Consider the following 21383-nt stretch of genomic DNA (forward strand, 5'->3'; position numbering starts at 1 on the left):
TGAACATGAAGTGGTGGCACCAGCATGCAAGTGAAATCTCATGATTGTGCTCCTGAAATTTAAACACTCTCTTCAATCATTTTGTGGATATTCATCCCTGAACTAATACTTTCAATTGTTTATGAAGGGTGCATCTCTGATTAATTTAGCTATCAGTGGCATCTGTATTAGACTCTACACTCTTGGTGTATTGTGCCTGGTTAAGCCAATGCCTACCACTACATGATGATTAAGGACTGAGGAGGCCTATGGTTAAGAGTGGTGTGGTCCTGATTACCTGACTTAAAGAACCACTAAACTTTGTTTTTTGTTACTCTTTTAACCATTACATATGAAAGATTTGTGGTTAGTCTTATGCGGAACACCAAATTTATTCTTTAAAAACTTGTGGTTAATTAATACCGAGCGATTAAAAGTGGCCAAAAAGTCGCCTGCTTCCCTCTCGCCCGCCAACGAAACCACAGACAGGTTACGTAACTCTGTCGCCAGAGCACTGCAGTGACGTCATATGAGGAACGATTTTCAGTTAGTTGTATAGAAAGTGTGTAGCACGCTCATCATTTTGATGATTTCTCGACATGAACGACGACATGCCGAATCGTTGCTTTGTCGTCAATTGATCCTAGGGGTCGGGTGATGGTGTCACCATGCACAGATTTCCACAGGACCCCGCAATTCGTGCTAAATGGGTTATGTTTGTGAGTGCGAAGAGAGCGTTGTGGAAGCCTGAAACGATATCTTACTTGTGTTCAGATCGCTTCACGGAAGTTACAGAATCAAAACTACTTACTAGTTATAGTAAAATATGTACATGATTGATGACCATAAAGATTTTCCATAACACAACTTGTAACATAACGATTTCTTCCTCGGAAGTGAGGTTGTGGTCGAAGTAACAATAATATTGTAAGTAGTATTATATTGACACCCACCTCGCTGCCAGGAGAGAAATTGTTATGTTATACGCTATGTCATGCAAAATCCTATTGGCCATCAATCAAATACATATTTTACTACCAGTAGAGTGTAGTTTTGATTTTGTAACTCGGTGAAAACAAACCTGAATAGCATTTATCCACAGACTGGCGGATGTTCCCGACAGGGCGCCGCCATTTTTGAAAATCGTAAAGTCTGTTAGAATTAATGAGATTATAGTTTGTTTTCATCAAGTTAGAAAATCAAAACTACTTTCTACTCGTAGTTAAATATGTATTGGAATTATAACCAAAAGGATTTTGCATGACACAACTTATAACATAACGATTTGTTCCACGGAAGCGAGGTGGGGGTCGAAGTCACAATACTGCGCGATAAATTTCTTGCTACATTCACATGGTTAATGTCCACTCACCAGTATGTAGATACTAGTCAATGTGCGTCTTTATATTTGGTCTTATAATCCTAATTAGTTTATTATCATACTTTTATGCATTTTGAAACTAAATAAAAAGCTGACTATCTGCTGATACTTATAGTGAATTTATAACAGAACTGTAATATCTAGACATTTTATAGTTTGCCAATGTGAATCATAATTCGCACACACACCCTAGTGTATGTTGTCTGTCTCATTACACTTCACGGCGAAAACAATGATTCTGTTGAATGCTACGACAAATGAATAAAAAACAAAATGCAAATATTAAAATTAAAACAGATTAAAGTTATAGGAACAATATCAGGCCAGTACCTTGTTTGAGGAATGTATCCATCAATATCCACAAAACTGTTCCAAATGATGTGTCTTTTAACAGTTTAATATACGAAAAAGTGATAAATCTTTTCAGGTATTGGTGTATAGTCTCATTGGTCACCCAAGATAGCACACCTGGCAACTAATTGCATAATGTCCGCCTTTCATTTAAAACAGTAATTTAGTTAGCCAATAATGGGCAATCAATCAATGTATTGCCGGTTAATCCTTTGAAAGAAGGACGTTGTTTTTACGCAGACACCGACACGGCAGAGTGTATTCAGTATAGATTAGTAAATCTACATACATAAACACTACCTTTTGACAATTCCGCTGTGTAAGATAAAAGTAATTAATCAATCAGCATGTTATCGGTTAATCCTTTGATCGATGTTTATAATATTGAATATCTACTCCAGACACAAGAAATGCCAAATGGGAACCTTTGTCGGGTAATCTAAGTGTGTTACCACTAATTATACCTGTTATAAATTCATTAACTGACCATCAAGTGAATGATGACAAATAACATGTGTAGGTTTATACCACCTAACACGGGTTACAACAAGGGAGTATTAATTGCTGTATTGCATGTGAAAACTTATGGGCCGACACTGTTTTGAGAATACAAACAGATTTTTAAATGACATGATTAAATATCGAGGCAAAAAAACACAGAAATGGGATCAATTTGGATCAGTCATTATACAAATAGGGCCTAACGACACCAATCAATTGTGACAGAAGCGTCTATGAAAACAAGTTGTAACTCGGAAACTAGGCAAAGCAGGAGACAAAATTAAATGACAGTAGATTGTGAGAACATATAGCTTTCATTTTCCACAACAATTGTCACGATTTCAGGTTTATACAAGCCTGTAAACAAGATAATTTACCCCTAAAATGTAGATGAATTCTGCATCGGCCCTCAAAGCTATTCCTCATATGACGTCACAGAGTCGCGCCGCTCTGATTGGTTGAAATTTCGTTCGCGGGTGAGAATTGTGCACTGTTGTCAAAAAGGTCGATTTAAGTCAATTAAAGGTCGAAATGAGTAGTTTTAATGACGGGGTTTCATTTATAACGATGCCAGTTAGTGATTTATGTATTTTTACCCCCTAGGGTTTATGTGACCTTTAAGTAGTGAGCCATAGCCTTTTTTATCCCCCGGCATGTAATGCGGGGGCATATAGTCGACGCCTCGTCCGTCCGTGATCATTTTGTTTCCGGAGCATAATTCAAGAACCGTTCAATAGTTTTCAACAGAACTTGGTAGATATATCAAACAGAACCTTAAGTCAAGCATTTGCAGATTTTTGGCATATTTATTTTCCCAGGTTTCCATGGAAACGATTCGGACTTAGTCTCAAAGGGGAATGGTGGGGAGATTTGACTCTTGTTTGTCTTTGTGAACAAAGAACGCACATGTCTACCAGCCACAGTATCTTGTTGTAGGGACCATCTTGACCTAGTGGAAGGTTGGTGGTTCGAGTCCCTGGTCATATCATATTATAAAACAAAGAGGACACTTGGTGAGCCGTGTGCCAAGTGTCATCCATTATAAACTACAGCATGATGTCAGAAAACAAGTCTGCATCATCATCAGTTTGCTGGTACTGTAAAACCGGGGCACTGAACATGCATATTGGGCACCTGATGTGAAGTCAAGGTAGTCCAGGATACTCTTTTCTGATGGGAAGAAATGGGGCATTCAGAAATGGTGGGGGATGAGGACTTGTGTTTTGGAATGCAATACAAACACCATTCTAGTTACAATCTACAGCTTGATATTCGCGATGTAGAGTCACAATGTCACTGTATGGGAGTTATGTTCACCTGCTCTGGGTCATATTTTGTCATTTAGTGACTTTCTCCATATTTCTGTGTTTGGTTATGTTATAAATTGGTTGGTTTTTTTTAGAAGATATTTTGGAAATACACTTCAGTTCACATGGTAGTATCTCAAGCCAAGCTTTCTCTTTCTTTCAGAAGTGAAAGATGACAGGAAGGCATTATTTTGACTGAAACCTCCTGTGTTTAGAGAAGTGTCACAGGTTCTAACCATGATTAACAAAAGTAACATCAAAGAATTAGATGGTTCTCAACCTTGAGTGGCATACTGTATATTACCGTAGATAAGTCGATCTCAGAGATAGGCTAACCCCGTAACTTTACCCTTAAAATCAGTATCAAAATGGTATGTTTCGTACTTATAAGGCGATCCCTGTGATGGGGTCCTAATCATGACAGACCACAAGACAACTGGCAGTTACAGATAATTATAACTTCGATCCACATTTTTCACAGAAATCATATTACATCTACTCACGCCTCGAAATGATGTAGTTGACAGAAAATGGATACGTATATATAATTTGTTTCACTAAATGTCATATTTATTGTAGCTGGGCGATCACATGTCAACAAAATGGAATGCTTATTTCCCCTCTTTCCATGCATTTACTAATGTGAAGCCTTCAGTGACAGATGAATGAAGCCAGGTGAATGTTTGACTTGGTTTATTATGTGGCTACCATGTGCTTCCTAGAAGGCTATGTACATCAACACAGTCAACAAACAACAATACTGTCAGGAGGCATGGAATGTTTTCTCCACAGAACATGAAAGACTAGATAATGCCAACAAAACCACAGATGTTGGCTTCTCCACACCAACAAACACCAAGGTTTTCATACCCTCGGCCGCAGCCAAATTCATAACCCTAGAAGCACTCATTTTCCATCATTATTCAACATGAAACCAAAAGGACGCCATCAGTTTCTTGCATGTCAAGAGAACCAGTTGTATATCGGCCTGTATGGTAGAACTGTGGTATATACTACATGCCTGTGATGTCCCACTTGCTTGTCAAGTAGTTTCCAGGTGTGCTTGCTCCAATACTCTCAGTGATAGTTCTAAAACTACTGCAGGGGTGGAAATAACCCATTGCCCGATGCCCCAGTCCAGTGGGTTTTTTCTGTCGGGCTAGCAAATTTGTATGTCACACTGTACCGGTGTCCAGTTGACTTTCCAATGTTAATTATGTTGTTTATTTAAAAAATCAACAAGAAAATCAGCCGGTATAGTGGAAGAATTATCAGGGCAAGTGATTTTACATGTGCCACTGTACCTGAGTACACTAGCAATTTTAAAGTTATTTCCACCCCTGAACTGGTAAAATGTCAACAGGCCAGTGTAACTATTACACACCAATCAAGATGGCTGCTACACTAAACGGACAACATGTTGCTCTAAATCAACATCGACAGATGCTAAATTGTGGCATCAATTACATGTGTTGTGTGTTTGGGAATAACACACATGTTTGAATAGGTTGTGTGAAAACTTACATAAGCATATTAGAGTGGGAATACTTCGGTCAGAAAATCAAGAAAGTAAGCGAATTACATTCATAAAAACTGTTTGGAGGGAGAGTATGCCAGTGTTATTGATCCCCACTGATTATGCTTGCAGTCGACACCTCCAGTAAAGCTTCAGATGGACAATGAAGAGTAGGGGGTGACTATATATAGAGATCCAGTCTTGATTGGAGGGGGGGCTCCACAAATCTCTAAAAAGATCCAGACTTGATAATGGGGCACAGGAGAACTCCATATGGACATCCATTCCATGATATTTTAGGTGGAGATCCAAACATGAAAAGCACCAAAGTTGATTGGGTTAGCCCCAGTTGGTCACAACACAAGGAACATTGTCATTATGAGAGTGAGTTGGAAAGGTCTGATTTGAGGGAGTGAATTGGGCTTTAACACGACTGAATACTTCATCACAGGTTCATTTCCAATGACTGAGTTATTATAAGCAAAATTAAAGCAGGTCATATATGTTCACCACATTCAATATTGTAGGATTCTGGCATACAAAAGGGAAACAACTCTACATTAAAAAGGAACATGGTGGGAATTAAAGCTTTTTCTTTGCATCAACACTTTAATTGCTTAATTAATTCACATACCAGTACTTGTTTGAAATGAAGACTAGCTAGCCGTGTAATGGGCAAGTGGTCCATTACTCTGTGGAATGTGAGATGGACATGGCTGTTCCTAATGCATCCAAACACAATACAACCTTCAGTATTGTGTGGATGGGGTTCTAATTACACACAGATGAGATTCACATGGACCAAATAACTCCAGAAAACAAACAAGAATATCACAGATTGTCAACTGTGAGAAGCTGCACACAGAATAGCACTGAACACTGTAGAACATAGTTAAATAAGCAGGCCCGTACCAGCCATGTAAATGTGTGTTCTGGTAAACTTTATCAGGAATTAATTTAGCTGTCGTCCGTAACCATGTTCGTTTACTGTGCCATATGTGTGTCCTGGTGACAAAGCTGATAGTACTGGCAAGAGAGGAGACCGTGCATTAGCAATGAGTAGGAGCTATTAAATACTAAGCATCACAGCACACTCAGCACAGATAATGTGATTGTATGATTTCATCTACCTGTGGACGTATCATAAGACCTTCTTTGGACAACAGAACTGACATTAGTTGAGATAGAAGCAAAACTTTAAGAAATTATTTGAAAGTAACCATGTGTGTTATGTGAATGAGAATTGGACTATAGTCTGTTTCCTGTGGACTACAGAAAATGTAACATTTAGGCTAACATGAATTAAATGTCCTATCTCAAGGTTTCAAGGGGTGTATTTCAAATATACACATAAGCATTAATTTAGCACCACCTGATTCAAAATGCAATTCAGAAAATTCAAAATAGGATTCCAAAACCTTTGAGATTAACCCAGCTGCTAAGTGAGAGCTAGAGGGAATTGACCTTGACAACAGGAACAGTAGATGTTGGAATGCTCAGAGAGCGCATATTATAAAAAAAAACAGTGCTTGGTGCTGAATTACTACCCTTGTATATTTGAACATCAGCAATTCTTTGACCCTGGTTGCTTTTCTCAGGTCTAGAGTGAGTGAGTTAGGTTTTACGCCGCTTTTAGCAATATTCCAGCAATATCAAGGTGGAGGACACCAGAAATGGGCTTCACACATTGTACCCATGTGGGGAAGTGAACCTGGGTCTTCAGGCATGACAAGTGAACGCTTTAACCACTAGGCTACCCCACTGCCCCTTCAGGTCTAGATGAAGAGGATGCAATGTCAGATACATCGGATCATCTTGGTCACAGACTTGTTCATAATTCTCTTGTTCAAATAGTTGGGGCCCATATTAGCCATACCTGATCTAGTCTCAAATTCAAGAGTTAAAAGAAGAATAACAGTTTGCTGTCAGCCACATTCATACTAATATTTGAAGCTATCCAGGGGACCAATAAGAGTCCTTACCCTACTTTGTCCTTTGTATAACTGTTATGTCATGTTGATTTCCTCACAAGATAACTCAGACTTGCATATATGTAAAAAACAAGTACATACATTAAAATGCCACATTAACAATATAAACCAATAATGGCTGTATAAAAAGACTGTACATAAAAATATCTACAAAGTTTCTATAATAAATCTGGCACTATCAACTTGTAACAGCTTCTATTACACATGTGGTATTATGCTGGGGGAGGGGGAATTATCACACAGGCAAGACCAGCGATGCATCTACTCAAACATCCATTTGCACTAAACAGAAAATCATCACCATCCATTTAATGTGTTAAATAAATACCACATGCTATTTACAATGAATGGTTTTAGAACATTCTAAATTCTTACACTGTTGACTTTAGATTCACAAATACAGGTCTTATTGATGAAATAAATACCCTATCTTCTTATACTATACATGAGTGATCTGTGACTAGCATCTGGCATGCCAAAATCTACTTTAAGTGGGTCCTTCATGTCCAGTGTGTAGTCTGCTTGTTCACCCACCCGGCTGTCACCTACTGTCTGGGTGGGACTGGGGGTACTGTAGCTGGACGACTGGGTACAGGGGGAGGACCAGTCATAGGGGTGGGGCAACATCTGGGGGCCAGGGCGGACAGGGATAGGGGGAAGGGGAAGATTGGGTGGAGGTATAGAAGGGGGCATATTTGAGCTTTCGGACATATCTAAATCCTGGGGGGCAACATCTGGTGGAAATGAATCCAGTCTGGGTGGAGGTGGGGGTGGTTCCATAGGGCAGCTGGGTGGAGCTGGTGGGGATTCCTGGGGACAGTCTCCCTGGGGTGTTGGGGAGGAGGACTGGAAGGGTTTACTTCTCTCTGGGCCTCCAACAGGGTAAGACGGACATGTGTCGAGGGCTGGAGGAGTTGGTGGTGGACTGACGTCTGGACACGGAGGATCAGCCGTTGAGGGTCTTGTTGATGCATCTGGAGGTCGGACAGGGATAGGAGGTGGGTCATGAGTGAGAAACTTGGGTATTGCACTTGTATCAAAGGGGTCAGGCTCACTGCTGGTGTCACCTAACAAAGGAGCATCTAATATGTTATGACTTTGCACTGGTGGACCACTGCTATGACTAGATGTTTCTTCTGACTGAGATCCAAATGTTGGTGGTGGACCATTAGGTACAGGAGGCAGTGGCCTCCCTACTGCACTCAGTGGTCGCTGCGGTGGTTTCACTATGAAGGGATCATCTGGGTCTGAGGCTGGAGAAATGACGGCACTCTGAACATCTTTTCTGGGAGTTGGCCTGGGTCGGGCAACAGGGGCTGTAGTGACCTCACCGCCGGATTTGTCCGACAACAAGTTCTCCATACTGCGGAACCTTGGCATTGGCTTGGGAGGTGCCTGGCTGCTGGAACTACTGGAGGAGGTGTCGGTACCTGCCATGTCCTGGGCAGTCCGACTTCTAGGGATTGGGGTAGGTGCAGCCAAAGCTGAAGCGGAGGAAGACATGTCTGAAAAAGAACAAAAGTAATAGCAGCTAGAAAACCTGGTGAAACTGTACAATCAGTGTTATTCTATTTCTTGTGGATAAATACTTCCCTCACAAATGGTTTCTGTTCTCAGCAAATAATGATTCATTGCTGTTTACTAATAACTAAACGATTTGATGTTGAAAAATGTAATTTTTATGATAAAATTGATATTTTATACTTATCCTGACTCATGCTATATGCTTCAGATCATGAGTCAGGATAAGGAAAAATTTAGATTTTGAATAACCTAATCAAGTTGTTTTGAGCCATGTACTTGGTGTGACAGAGAAACATTAGTATTATACATACCTCCAACAGGTGCAGGAGTGGTGCTTGGCATCATGGGCGCTGGTAAATTAGCATTCGCGTTTCCTTGGTTACCTCCCATCAGGTTACTTATCAATTTCTGTGCCTCTTCCATACTGCTGGCATGTGTGTGATGTGTTACGTTGGTGGGAAGACCAATAGAGGAGATCTACAAAAGGAGGGAGGCCATGCGAGGTTAATAGAACACACACTGGGTTATTGATCAACAGATCAAGATCAGAATTCAAATACTTTATTGCCATGCCCCAAAGTTGAGTTTCTGAAACTGTAAACACTAGTGGGGGGCTACTAAAGGTAGAAATCACACAGCTGCACTCAGGAACTGTTTTATGGTTTGGTTAACGTCAACATCTGACTCTCTCCATGAAACTGTTTGAAATGGTTTGTTAAGATGGTGACAACATGGATGAACAGAAACATAAATCACACAGCATTCTTTGTTTCTAGCCACACAAATTGAGAAGTGCAATTCAAAATGTAGTCAGATCTAAGAAACAACAGACAGAGAAGACCAGCTTACCGCACGGGGACCTCCCTTCTTGGCCTTCAGCTTGGCTGAGGGTGGGGGGCGGAGGGGCTGGCGGATCTTGGGGGCCTCTTTCCCCACATGTCTCCCTGGGGAACCTGCCAGGAACAGACATCAATACTCCTGTCACACTAGATTTCAAAGTGACTTTAAATAGACGAATGAAGATGCGGTTAGAATTTGTCTTCAGCAACCCATGCTTGTCATCAGAGATGATCATACGTGTTGTCAGTGGTGACTAACAGGATGAGATGGTAAGACTCGCTGACTTGGTGGATGTATGTCATTGTATTGAAGTTTACATGCCACTTAAAATATTTTTAAAAAAAGATTCCAGCATGCTTTCATTCATTACAACTATGTCAACACCTAGTGGAGAGCCATGTGCATGACTCGACAGCTGAAGTGTATAACTAAAGGTGAAGGAACTAAAGGTATTTCAGAAAGCATATGTCATCGAAGGTTTAAGGTCACACTGGACCAATAATCTTGTCATGTTACAAACAACATAAATAAGAAAAACTGTATTAGTAATTTTCAAGTTCAAGTGAGTTACCAAAAACTGTATGACAGCCATCCAAAGGAGGATGTGTCACAGATGTCTGATGACACTAGACTAGAGTTTTCACATTGTGTCATCTCACCTGGAGGTGCTTGATTAGCAGGTGCCCCTTTAGGTGGCCCTCCAAGGGGGCGCTGTGGAGGTGGAGGCTTCGCAGGTGGGGCTCCGGGCCTCTGTGGAGGCTGTTTGCGAGGCATCTGTAACCAATACAAAACACATACTGAGTAAAGCATGTGTACAACAGTGGAGAAACATCAAATCAAGTGGGCCCCAGTATAACAGTCATCATCATCATGGTTTGCATGTGCATCAGTTTGTATGCAGTTAATTCTGCAAAAGTCTCTAAGTAAACTTGTAAATTTCAAATGATATGAATGAAATAGGGTCTTTACAGCTTACCATTATAGAAATCATCAACATCATCAACAAAAACAAACTGTAAATTTGAATCCCAACAACTCAAGAATAAACCAATGTTTTAAGTGAAGGACAGAACATGCCTCCATGGGCTTGGTTTTGTAAGTAAAGGGTTAAGTGAGGTTCTACAGAACAGCACTGAAAGCTCCTTTGAAAATGACTTGGCATATCAAAAGCAGAGTTGTTACTGGTCCATCCTCAGTTATAGAAAATATAGACACATAGTAAGATGACAACCTGGAAGTTGACAATCATATGTCCATTTGAACCCAATAATTTGCTTACAAGCAGATGAAGACACTTTAGAAGGTGAACATTTGAAACATGTTCACAGTTAAACTACCTCTGGCGATGGTGAACTCCGAAGTCTTGCCCCAGGCTCTGGAACAATGAGAGCTTCTGCCCCACCTGGCGCCGCCCCACCTGGAGCTGCCCCACCAGCACCGGGACCAGCTGCGGGGCGGGGTGGGGGCTTGTCAGGGCGAGAGGGAGCTGTTGGGGGTCGACTCGGCGGACCTGCAGGAGGTCCACTAGGGGGTCCTCCAGGGATGTCAGTTGGTATTTCCTCCTGTACAGCGGGGCTGTTGCGGCCTGTGACAAACAATGGATGTCTGAGTGGGTGGATATTTCAGTGAGTGGCTGGGTGGGTGGATATTTCAGTGAGTGGTTTGAGTGAGTGGCTGGGTGGGTGGATATTTCAGTGAGTGGCTGGGTGGGTGGATATTTCGGTGAGTGGCTGGGTGGGTGAATATTTCAGTGAGTGGTTTGAGTGGCTGGGTGGGTGGATATTTCAGTGAGTGGCTGGGTGGGTGGATATTTCAGTGAGTGGTTTGAGTGAGTGGCTGGGTGGGTGGATATTTCAGTGAGTGGTTTAAGTGAGTGATGTTTGAATCGCTGTCAATTCGTAACCAATACAGTTCACTGACTGCAATACATGCAAGACACAATGACAGAAGTTATGATTATCAATAGCAATGGGGACATGACAACACCATGTGATAATTTTGTACAAAACAAGTGATGGAGGAAGTCAATGTATTCAGAATGTAGAAAGCTGACGATGTAAGTACAGTGAAATCAGTAAGTTTCCCAGCATTACATAATTATGGGAGAAGGACTGGTCCCAGGGTCCATGAGAAATTATCTTGCCTCACACATAATGCAATTTTTGGATTAAAATTGATATTTTATACTTATCCTGACTCATGCTTAATTGCTTGTCTTCTTTTTCTTGCAAATGATAGTGGAACACTTGAATCCCCTTTTGAAGCTCCCTTCAAAAAATCGGACATAAAATCACTCACCCAGTGTTACCTCCCTTAGGTATTTTGGCGGCAAAATCTGTCACATGACCAAACACACTCTTCACTCTCTCCAAATATGAGCCCGACACCCGGATTACAGGGAATCCAGAATGCCATGAGGGGAGGTTGGGAGGTCTGACCTCATGAGTCAGGATAAGTATAAAATATCAATTTCAATAAAAAAAAGTACATTTTATGCAACTCCATGTCTTGATGCTCGCATCAAGTGGAGAAGCGACCCTTCTTCATGTACGAGTAAGTCCTTTACAAGTACAGGGTCTGTCACTCATGCTGGCCTGTCCTAGACGGGCGCATGGACTCTAAAGCTCTAGCTCTTCAGAGCGTTGGCTTTTACAAGTCACGTGATAAAAGGGTGACATTCATCTCAGCGCCTTTGAGGAACCGTCAATTGTTGTGCTACAACGAGAGGCCCAAACTGGTGAATGCCGGAGACGTCCTCGGTAGCAATGTCTCTGAGGTAGTGGTTGGCAAACACCATCTCCGACTTCCAAAAGCAGCCCTCCATTATTGTCGAGATGGAGCAGTTTCCAAACAGAGCGAGTGTCAATGCCAGCGCTCTGACTTCATGAGGGTTGGAGGCTCGTTGAGGCTCAAGTCCTGCTGCTTTGTAGGTTCTTAGGATGACAGCTCTCATCCATATCGATATTGTCGTACGTGAGACCTCTGTAGCTGTCTCCGTTGATAGAGGGATGAAAAGGCGCTTGAATTTTCGTCTCCTCGTCTTAGACCTTTTGTAGGTAGACTTTCAATGCTCTGACTGGGCATAAGGATAGGTCCAGAGTATCCTGTGGCCCAAAGACTGTCGAGAGTGCTGGGATGTGGAACTGTCTGTCTGGTTGACCGGCCAGTTGTTCTTTGCTATGAAGTCCCATCTCAATCCCAGATGTACGATGTTACGATGTGCATCAAATCGTATTCGTTCAAAACCAGAGCATGTATTTCCGACATCCGAGTTGCTGTTGCCAAGGCGATCAAGAACAGAGTTTTGAATGTTGAAAACTCATAGGATGTCCTTTCTAGTGGTTCATAAGTGTCACTGGTGAGATGCTGCAAGACTACGTTGAGATCCCAAGCAGGCGCGCTTTAAATTTCTTTTGTTGGTCTTCCAACTTAAAGGAGCGTAGTAGAGCCAGTATCTCTGGTACTTTGGTCAGCTTAACACCCGTCTTCATGGTGATAACCGCGCTGAGGGCCGCTAGGTATGTAGAGAAATTTTAACCTTTTAACCGCCTCGTTTGTCTTAGATGACAAAGGTATTCCGCCACTTGAGGATGTGTTGCTCTTCATCGCCATGAAGCCCTTCTTCAATGCATATTTCTCAAAACTCTGCCACTTGTCATCGTACAAGTTGCGGGTTGATCTACATAGAGCTAGTGTGACTGCTTTCGCTGCTCTGGCGGAATATCCTCTTTTCTTCAAGCAAGTCTTGATACGCTCCATGCGTGTAGCTGGAATACTGTTGGATTTCCGTGTACTTGCTTGGTGTGCGGATGAATTAGTAGGTTCGGCCACTCTGGGAGTTGCAGGGTTGGACTTCCGAGTTCTTGTATGAGGATGGGAAACCACACCCTCGCTGGCCAGTAGGGCACAACCAAAATCAGTTGCAGCTTCTTCGTCTTCTTGATTTTCTGCAACACCTGCGGTATTAGAGCTGGAGATGGAAACGCGTAAGCGTTCAGTCCTTCCCAGGAGATGCTTAGAGCATCTGTTGTCCATGCTTGTGGATCCGTGACCAGAGAGACGAATGTTGGTAGTTGTTTGTTGAACTTTGTAGCAAACAGGTCTATCAGCGGAGATCCTATCCTCTGTATCATGCATCTGAAGGCTTCTGGATGTAACATCGGTTCCGTCAGGGATGGTTGTGTTGGAAGAGATAGGGCGTCTGCTATCACATTCTTGGCTCCGGGAATGTGGCATGCTTTAATGTTGATGTTCAGGTTGTCTATTATGCTGAACAGATGAAAGCTGAGGTCTAGAAGATTCCTTGACCTTGTTGATCCTTGTTTGTTGATGTAGAACGCCACTGTGGAGTTGTCCATATGGATCATCAGTTGTGCGTTCCTTAGTATGCTGGACCAGTGTAATAAGGCGTTTATTACTGCATTCATCTCGAGCATGTTGATGTGCAGACTCTGCTCCTGACTCGACCATTTCCCTACTGCCACTTCGTTGTCGAGGTGGACTCCCCATCCTTGAAGTGATGCATCTACGTAGAGATGAGTGTTGCACTCCGGCTCTGATAAGTAGGTTCCTCCGCAAACATTCGACTTCCGAGTCCACCATAGAAGATATGGTTTCAGTGTCTAGATGAGCGTTCACAAACACTTGTAGTGGGTGCAGTTGTACTCTTCCTCTGCGTGTCATGTCTTGTGCTGATGTGAGAAGACCAAGTAGGCTCTGCCAACTTCATAGTGGTAACGGAGAGAGTAGTGCTTGAGATATCATGTGTTGTATCTTGACCCAACGCTCCTCTGGGACGACTATGCGATTCGCCGATGTGATGAGCCGTATTCCTTGGAATTGAAGATCCTGTGTGGGTTCTAGTTCCGACTTAAGGAGAGTTACTAGCCATCCTAGTTGAGTGAGCAGCCTGATGGGGAAGTCTAATTGCAGTCTGAGTTGACTGGGATCTTTATGAGCTTGAATCCCGTCGTCCAGGTAAACGCACTGCGTAGACCTTGATGATGTAGATATGTGATGATGGGCTTTGTCACTCGAGTTAACAAACAGGGGGCCGATGATATTCCAAATGGTAGCACCTTCAATTGGAAATGACGTCCGTTGAAGAGGAATCGTAGGTATCTCCTAGAGTCCTGTAGATCTATGCTGGCGAGGTAGTCTAACGGACGAACGAGTTGTCGCAATTGAGGAAGGTGTATCATCCTGAATTTTGTGGGTCTGCCTAGATAATCTTGGTTGAATTTCCTCATGTTGTAGATGAGTCGGAACTTTTCCCTGGAATTTTTCTTTGGTACCAGGAAGATTGGGGAGTAAAAACCGAGCGTGACGAGCTCCTGTTTTATCTCTTCGACTGCCTCCTTCTCGAGTAGAGTTGTGATGGCATCAAGTAGGTTCTCCCTCTGGTCGGCAGCATAGTTGTGGGCCAGAGAGTTGCTTGTCAACAGTGGTACTGCTTGTAGTTGTATCTTGTATCCTCTGCATAGGATCTGGGATACGTCAGTCGTCCTGAAGAATTCCCCAATTCATCCCAGTAGTGTTGCAGACGTCCACCCACTTTTGAAGGTTGTATGGGAACGGCTGGAGGTGGAAGACTCCAGTCGTTCCAAACCCATCCTTCAGCGTCTAAAGTTCCTGGCACCTCTGGGTGCTCTCCTCTGGAGTTGCCGTATTTCTTTTCCCTGGCTCTCTGTATCCCCGTAAACTTCGACTTACCGGAGTAGCGTTGCCATGTCTGACGGATAACACTGGCCAGTGTATCGATGGACTTGATCATCATTACCTCCCTTGACTCTTTCGTAACTTCTTTGGCCATGTCCTCAATTTCCCCTGCGAAGATAGATGATGCTGACCACGGAGCTCTGTACAGTGTCTTGGTGAAGCGTCACTCCAACTGCAGGAAGACAGCAATCAGGCCCACTGATGTGGATGCCAGATGTTTGGACATAAACTGATGATCTTTCTTTGGGACAGCAATGCAGAGTAAATCATTCTATCCTCTTCAGAGGTCGAGTTCCTGAACTTCGTGATGAGGGTTTCATTGATGGCTCTTGACCTGGCTAGACCAAAGAAGGTAGGTCTGGTAGTTTTGTCTAGTTGTGCCAGCTTCTTATCCTCTATTTTATAAGTCCTTGGTCGGGAGTCGTTGATGATTTTGTAGTTCTCATCTATCTCTGGGGCCTTCATGATATGGTTCCATGTGGTGAAGTGAGGCGCTGAATGGCGGAAGCTTTGGCTCTGGAACTTTGTTGCCTTCCTGAAGGCTGTGCTGAGGTTCTCCGGTACATCCGAGACAGGATCGATGGGTGGAAGGGTAAGTGTTTCAAAGTCGTCGTTCGACATCATATATGTGAATGCTTCATTATCCTCTTTAGAAGGTGATGCAAGTTCCAATCCATTAGCCATCCAAGATTTGATCGCTGTATCGGAGAATATGATTCCGTCATCATCTTCAGATCTAGAGGCCTCTGTTTCTGAAGATCGTCGCCGTTGTGCCTCCTTCCTGCGTGGAGATCTGCATGGAGACCTGCGTGGAAACCTGTGTGGAGACCTGGGTGAAGATGTGCCTGAAGACCTTCCTGAAGACCTTCCTGAAGACCTGCGTGCAGGTGACCGGTTCAGATAAGGATCCTCCCTGGAGTATCTCTGTGCCTTCGTGAAGGTGTAGATTCTCTTCTACGGGATGCGGGGTACATGCATGCAGGCTCCTGATGGCTGTCCGTATCTGAGGTCGAGGATGATCTGCTTCTGCGATGCTCCGGTGAACATCTGGTTCTGCTCCTGCCGCGAAGGCTCCTCTGGAACATCTTCTGCAGATTCATCGTTGTCAGGGCTGGCAGGTTCTGGGGAAGTTGCCGTGGACAATCGTCGAGTGCATGACCCTTCACATAGGTTCCCTCCTTCACACAGGCTACCATCTTCAACAGGATGCGATCTGCAGGCTGCTTGTCCTTCGTGCAGGCTCGTACGTAGATAGGGCCTTCGCCGCAGCCTTCTCCTGCGCGAACCTCCGTTCCATCAGGTCCAACATCTGCTGAGTAAGCTGCTGCATGAAGATACCCGGGTTGAAATTCTGCGACGACAGCTGCTGCTGCTGCAAAGATGACGACGCATCTGAAAGTGCTGAGGCTTCTTCCAAGGAACGCTGTGCTTGTGAAGAACTGCCGCCTCTGGTATCTGATGTCTGCGTTGATAGAACGTCTGACTGCATTGAGATGACTGCTGACGTCACTGTAGAAGAAGATCTCGTCTTCTTCTTAACTGCTACGTCAGGAATGAGGATGGTTGGCTCGTCATATACGTCTACTTCGTCTGAAGGGATGATCTCTGCAGCGAAGGACCTCGTCTTCTGCGCTGCCCCATGGGAAGACTTCGCCGAAGTCTTATCTGCAGACAACTTCTTTTTCTGAGAAGACGATGCCCTGGTCTTCTTAGACTGCGATGAGGCTACTACTGACATTGATGACCTCTTCCTGGAGCCGGAGCTTCCATCTGCCACAGCAACATGCTCCGTAGGACAGCAATAAACGGTTATCAGCGCAATCACTCGATTTAGACATGACTTGTAAAAGCCGTCTAGACCTGTCCTTGGCACATCTAAGAATGGAATATAAATAATTATTAAATTCAATTTCAGATAAATGCTGACAAAGTTGACAGCGAAAGCTGGAAGAACATGTATAAGTGCAATTAGGACATAATAAATACGGATCAGCAACCGACAACCGGTATCTGCAATGACTGCAAGTTTTCATCAATTGTAAACAAGATGAAATATCATGTCAACAACGTGAATAAACAGATAATTTAGACAAATATTTCAAACCATATCGCTGGTATATCTTCTTAAATGCTGTATACAGCTAATTTAGTGGTAAAGGCCTAAAAATAAAAGGATATAGTGCCGTATAGGGGACCCAGGCGCTCTCACAACCGTCCTCTAGGGCGAAGAAGGAGAGAGTGAAGAGCGTGTTTGGTCATGTGACAGATTTTGCCAACAAAATACCTAAGGGAGGTAACACTGGGTGAGTGATTTTACGTCCGCTTTTTTTAAGGGAGCTTCAAAAGGGGATTCAAGTGTTTCTCTATCATTCGCAAGAAGAAGGAGACAAGCAATTAAGTATGAGTCAGGATAAGGAAATATTATGTCGTTTTCTGATTGGCTGAGCGTTCTTCTATTATTTTCAATGTACCCTGCGTACAAGCGAGTAACATTTTCTATGTACCCCGCTGGGAATGCGAACTCATTAGGTACTCCGTAGTAGTAAGTCTTTATCTCGAATAACATTGAATCACGTATGATGTACCGAAACTACCGATGTTTTGCAAATGCAAATTGATGGAAGGGAGATAACTCTAAATTTGTATTTCTTGTCATCTTGTCGTCTGGTACTCAATACTATGATCCAATACCCGTGCTTCAAACAGTTCAAAATTATCATTGAGATGTTCGGTAAGATGAATATGTTGTTCACTGGTCCCTCGGGGCCCATGGGTTGATCTACCCTCAATGTTTCTCAGGGAACATAAACAAACATCAAGGGTACATCAGCCCATGTCCCCCTCAAGACCAGTGAACGCAAAATTGTCCTATGATACACGAAACTTGGCAAACCCTACAGCCTTAACCGTTAACATATCAAATGGGTCAAATCAGCACCCAACATACAAAGTGCATAACACTGTCTATTGGAGCATGTTGTAACTCAGCTGCAGAAAGACCTAAGTACTGACCTGAAGATGACGGACTGCTATTCCTGGACCGTGGCGCAAGGGGAGTGGGCAAAGTGGCATCATCTCCAGTGAGCAAGTCACCCTCGTCTGGTACATGAGAAACGGAAAGTCAACTCATAGTGAAATAAACTGAAAACATATCACTTCATAATTGATGTTTGATATACTTGGTATACTCGTCCTCAATAATCAGTCGAACTAAACATTGTCATATCATCACATATATTTCAACAGACATACTAACAGTTAACAGTAGGAGGATAACTCCCTCTAATTGACCAATTACATCATTGTAACCTTGATTGATGACATAATATCAAAAGTCACAACAAAGGGGAGATCACTCTCATTTCACCTCATTTCTAGTACTTTCCACACAACAAATAACAGTGGCTCAATATTTCACAAGATTTGTTTGGAGCTTAATACAAAAATATTAAAACATATTTTTGAGTGCCTCCCTATCTGAAACATGTTAGAATATTATTTTCTTAATATTTTAACTAAAATTTCACTTGTAACATGAAAATGCACAATTGCATACAAATCATGCCATTATCCGCTGGACTACAGAAAGAATGACACACTTGATATACTCTTCCTCAATAATCAGTCGAGCTAAACATTGTCATTTCATCACATCAGTTAACAGTAGGAGGATAACTCCCTCATACAAAGCCATGGTTGCTGCCATTAAAGGAAATGGCATCAGCTCCAGGTTCAAGCTAATCAAGCATTTCATGGACACCCTTTCAAAGTAAGAAAGACTACAACAACATTCTTCATCCTAGAGGCTTAGACATATTTTGAATCAGCTATGAGGGTTGACTTGGTACTCACCATCATCCATGACATAGTCCATGGCAGGCATGCTGAAATCATCTCCCAGCAGACTGTTGGAGAACTGATTGTAGAGAGCTGTCGTGTTGAGTGCACACATCTTCAGCTCCTTTTCAATGACATCACGCCAGTCCGGAGTGCACAATCTCACTCGAATAGTCTCTCCATTGACCTGGTGCTGGTCCAGAGCCTGGGCCTCAAGGGCAGCGTCCCCACTCTTGTAGATGATCCACATGTCACTGCCCACAAACCTGTGTGAATGGACACCAAATATTCCTGTTACACAACTGGTAATGAGATACATCCATTCTGCTGACGTATTGTACATTGTAAACTTATACAAGGAAAAGTACAAAATGACACCTAACGATATGATACATTTTTTTCATTTTAGTTCATCTTAGTTCAACATTGACCACAATCTGCTGGTGGCTGGATTACTGTTCAAGAAAGAATATTGTAAACAATGTCTGCATGAGTGATGAGTCTTGTTCATGAGTGAGTGAGTGAGTCCACACTCAGCAATATTGATGTTGTTTCACAAACCCACCTGACGACTGTGACGTCTCCAATCTCAGTGAAGGTGCTGACCACTTGGTCTATAATCTCATCATCAAACTCTGCCCCCGATGCCAGAGACACGATGACAGTGCCATCTGGTGGTCCCTGTTGAGCAACAACTTCGTGCATCACCTTCTCCTTGCAAGCCTCGTCAACTGCCAGCACGTCAATGTCCAGGAGGGCCAGCACAGGCCTGAATCAGAGAGCAGAGATAGCACCTGTCTCTATGGACATTGGGTAATACTTGTGTGTAGTCCATGGATAACTCAGAAATGTCATTCAAGAAGCTAAAAATAGCACTAAAACAGCACCAGAGAGTAGTATCATCACTACGGTTTGTTTCATTTCAGCTCCTGTATATCATCCCATATATGGCAAGTTAGTTTTTTGTACCTAAAATTAAGAGGGGTTTAAAGAGGGAAGCAATATATGGTAGTTGGTGTCAACTTTAATAAAACAAATAGACATGAAGAAAACCTTCAGCCCAGTAAGCTGTCCACATAAAGGAAACAATGATTGCTGAAGAAATGCTTAGCCTCTGAAAACATCTCCATGTAAATTAAAAATGTGCCCTTGTGATAACCCTAAACATGAGTCAAATGTAGACTTGTTTCATTTTGGGTTTGTGCATTACAGAAAGGGCCGGTGGAAGAGAAACAAGTGTGGTTCTGGGTCTGAGACAATCAATGTGTAGCTGTTACCTGTGATCTGATGTCTTCAACTCCGCCCGATCATACAATATCAACTTCCCCTCACTCCAGCTCGGGTCATCTTCCTCCTCTGTAGCAGAAAACCATGTTATAACCTTATGGTGTTCAAATAAAATAGATTATTTGGAACCAAAATATTAGGCTTAATAATATTGGATTGATGTAAGCAGATAGGATAATTCACCATGTGTTATTTTTTCTATTATTGTTTTCTGTAAAGCTTGTAACACTTAGTCACATGTGCATGTCAATAATTTTAGTTTAAGCATCTACACACTCACACACCTGCAGTTTTACCATGTACACCCTCACATACCTGCAGTTTTACCATCCACACACACACACACACACACCTGCAATATCACCATGTGCACCCTCACACACACCTGCAGTTTTACCATGTACACCCTCACACACACCTGCAGTTTTACCATTCACAAACACACCTGCAATATCACCATGTACACCCTCACACACCTGCAGCTTTATGATGTACACCCTCACACACACCTATAGTTTTACCATCCACACATGCACACCTGCAATATCACCATGTACACCCTCACACACACCTGCAGTTTTACCATGTGCACCCTCACACACACCTGCAGTTTTACCATGTACACCCTCACACACACCTGCAGTTTTACCATTCACAATCACACACCTGCAATATCACCATGTACACCCTCACACACACCTGCAGCTTTACAATGTACACCCTCACACACACCTTGAGGTTTTACCATGTACAACTTCACACACACCTGCAGTTTTACCACCTACACTCTCACACACACCTGCAGTTTTACCATCTACACCCTCACACACACCTGCAGTTTTAGCATTGAGACTCTCACACACCTGCAGTTTTACCATGTACACCTTCACACACACCTCCAGTTTCAGTATCTACACCCTCACACACACCTGCAGTTTTAGCATGTAGACTCTCACACCCACCTGCAGTTTTACCATCTACACCCTCACACACACCTGCAATTTTAGCATGTAGATTCTCACACACACCTGCAGTTTTACCATGTACACCCTCACACACACCTGCAGTTTTTCCATGTACACCCTCATACACATACATGCAGTTTTACCATGTACACCTTCACACACATACATGCAGTTTTACCATGTACA

At 42.8% G+C, this 21383-nt stretch overlaps 1 protein-coding gene across 1 annotated transcript in view; it reads right to left on the reverse strand.

Moving 5' to 3' along the window:
* Nucleotides 1-7452: 7452 nt before the first annotated feature.
* Nucleotides 7453-21383, reverse strand: part of LOC124262062 (synaptojanin-1-like) — a 49038-nt gene continuing 35107 nt past the window's right edge. The window contains exons 18-26 of the mRNA XM_046696485.1: nt 20223-20301; nt 19511-19714; nt 18961-19211; nt 18121-18207; nt 10728-10975; nt 10050-10164; nt 9400-9503; nt 8862-9027; nt 7453-8531 (exon numbers count right to left, since the gene is read on the reverse strand). Coding sequence (XP_046552441.1) covers nt 7453-8531; nt 8862-9027; nt 9400-9503; nt 10050-10164; nt 10728-10975; nt 18121-18207; nt 18961-19211; nt 19511-19714; nt 20223-20301 — 2333 coding nt within the window. The remainder of the gene's footprint in view (nt 8532-8861; nt 9028-9399; nt 9504-10049; nt 10165-10727; nt 10976-18120; nt 18208-18960; nt 19212-19510; nt 19715-20222; nt 20302-21383) is intronic.

This window comes from Haliotis rubra, unplaced genomic scaffold, assembly GCF_003918875.1.
Source record: "Haliotis rubra isolate DU_JTF1 unplaced genomic scaffold, ASM391887v1 Scf82, whole genome shotgun sequence".
NCBI lineage: Eukaryota > Metazoa > Mollusca > Gastropoda > Lepetellida > Haliotidae > Haliotis > Haliotis rubra.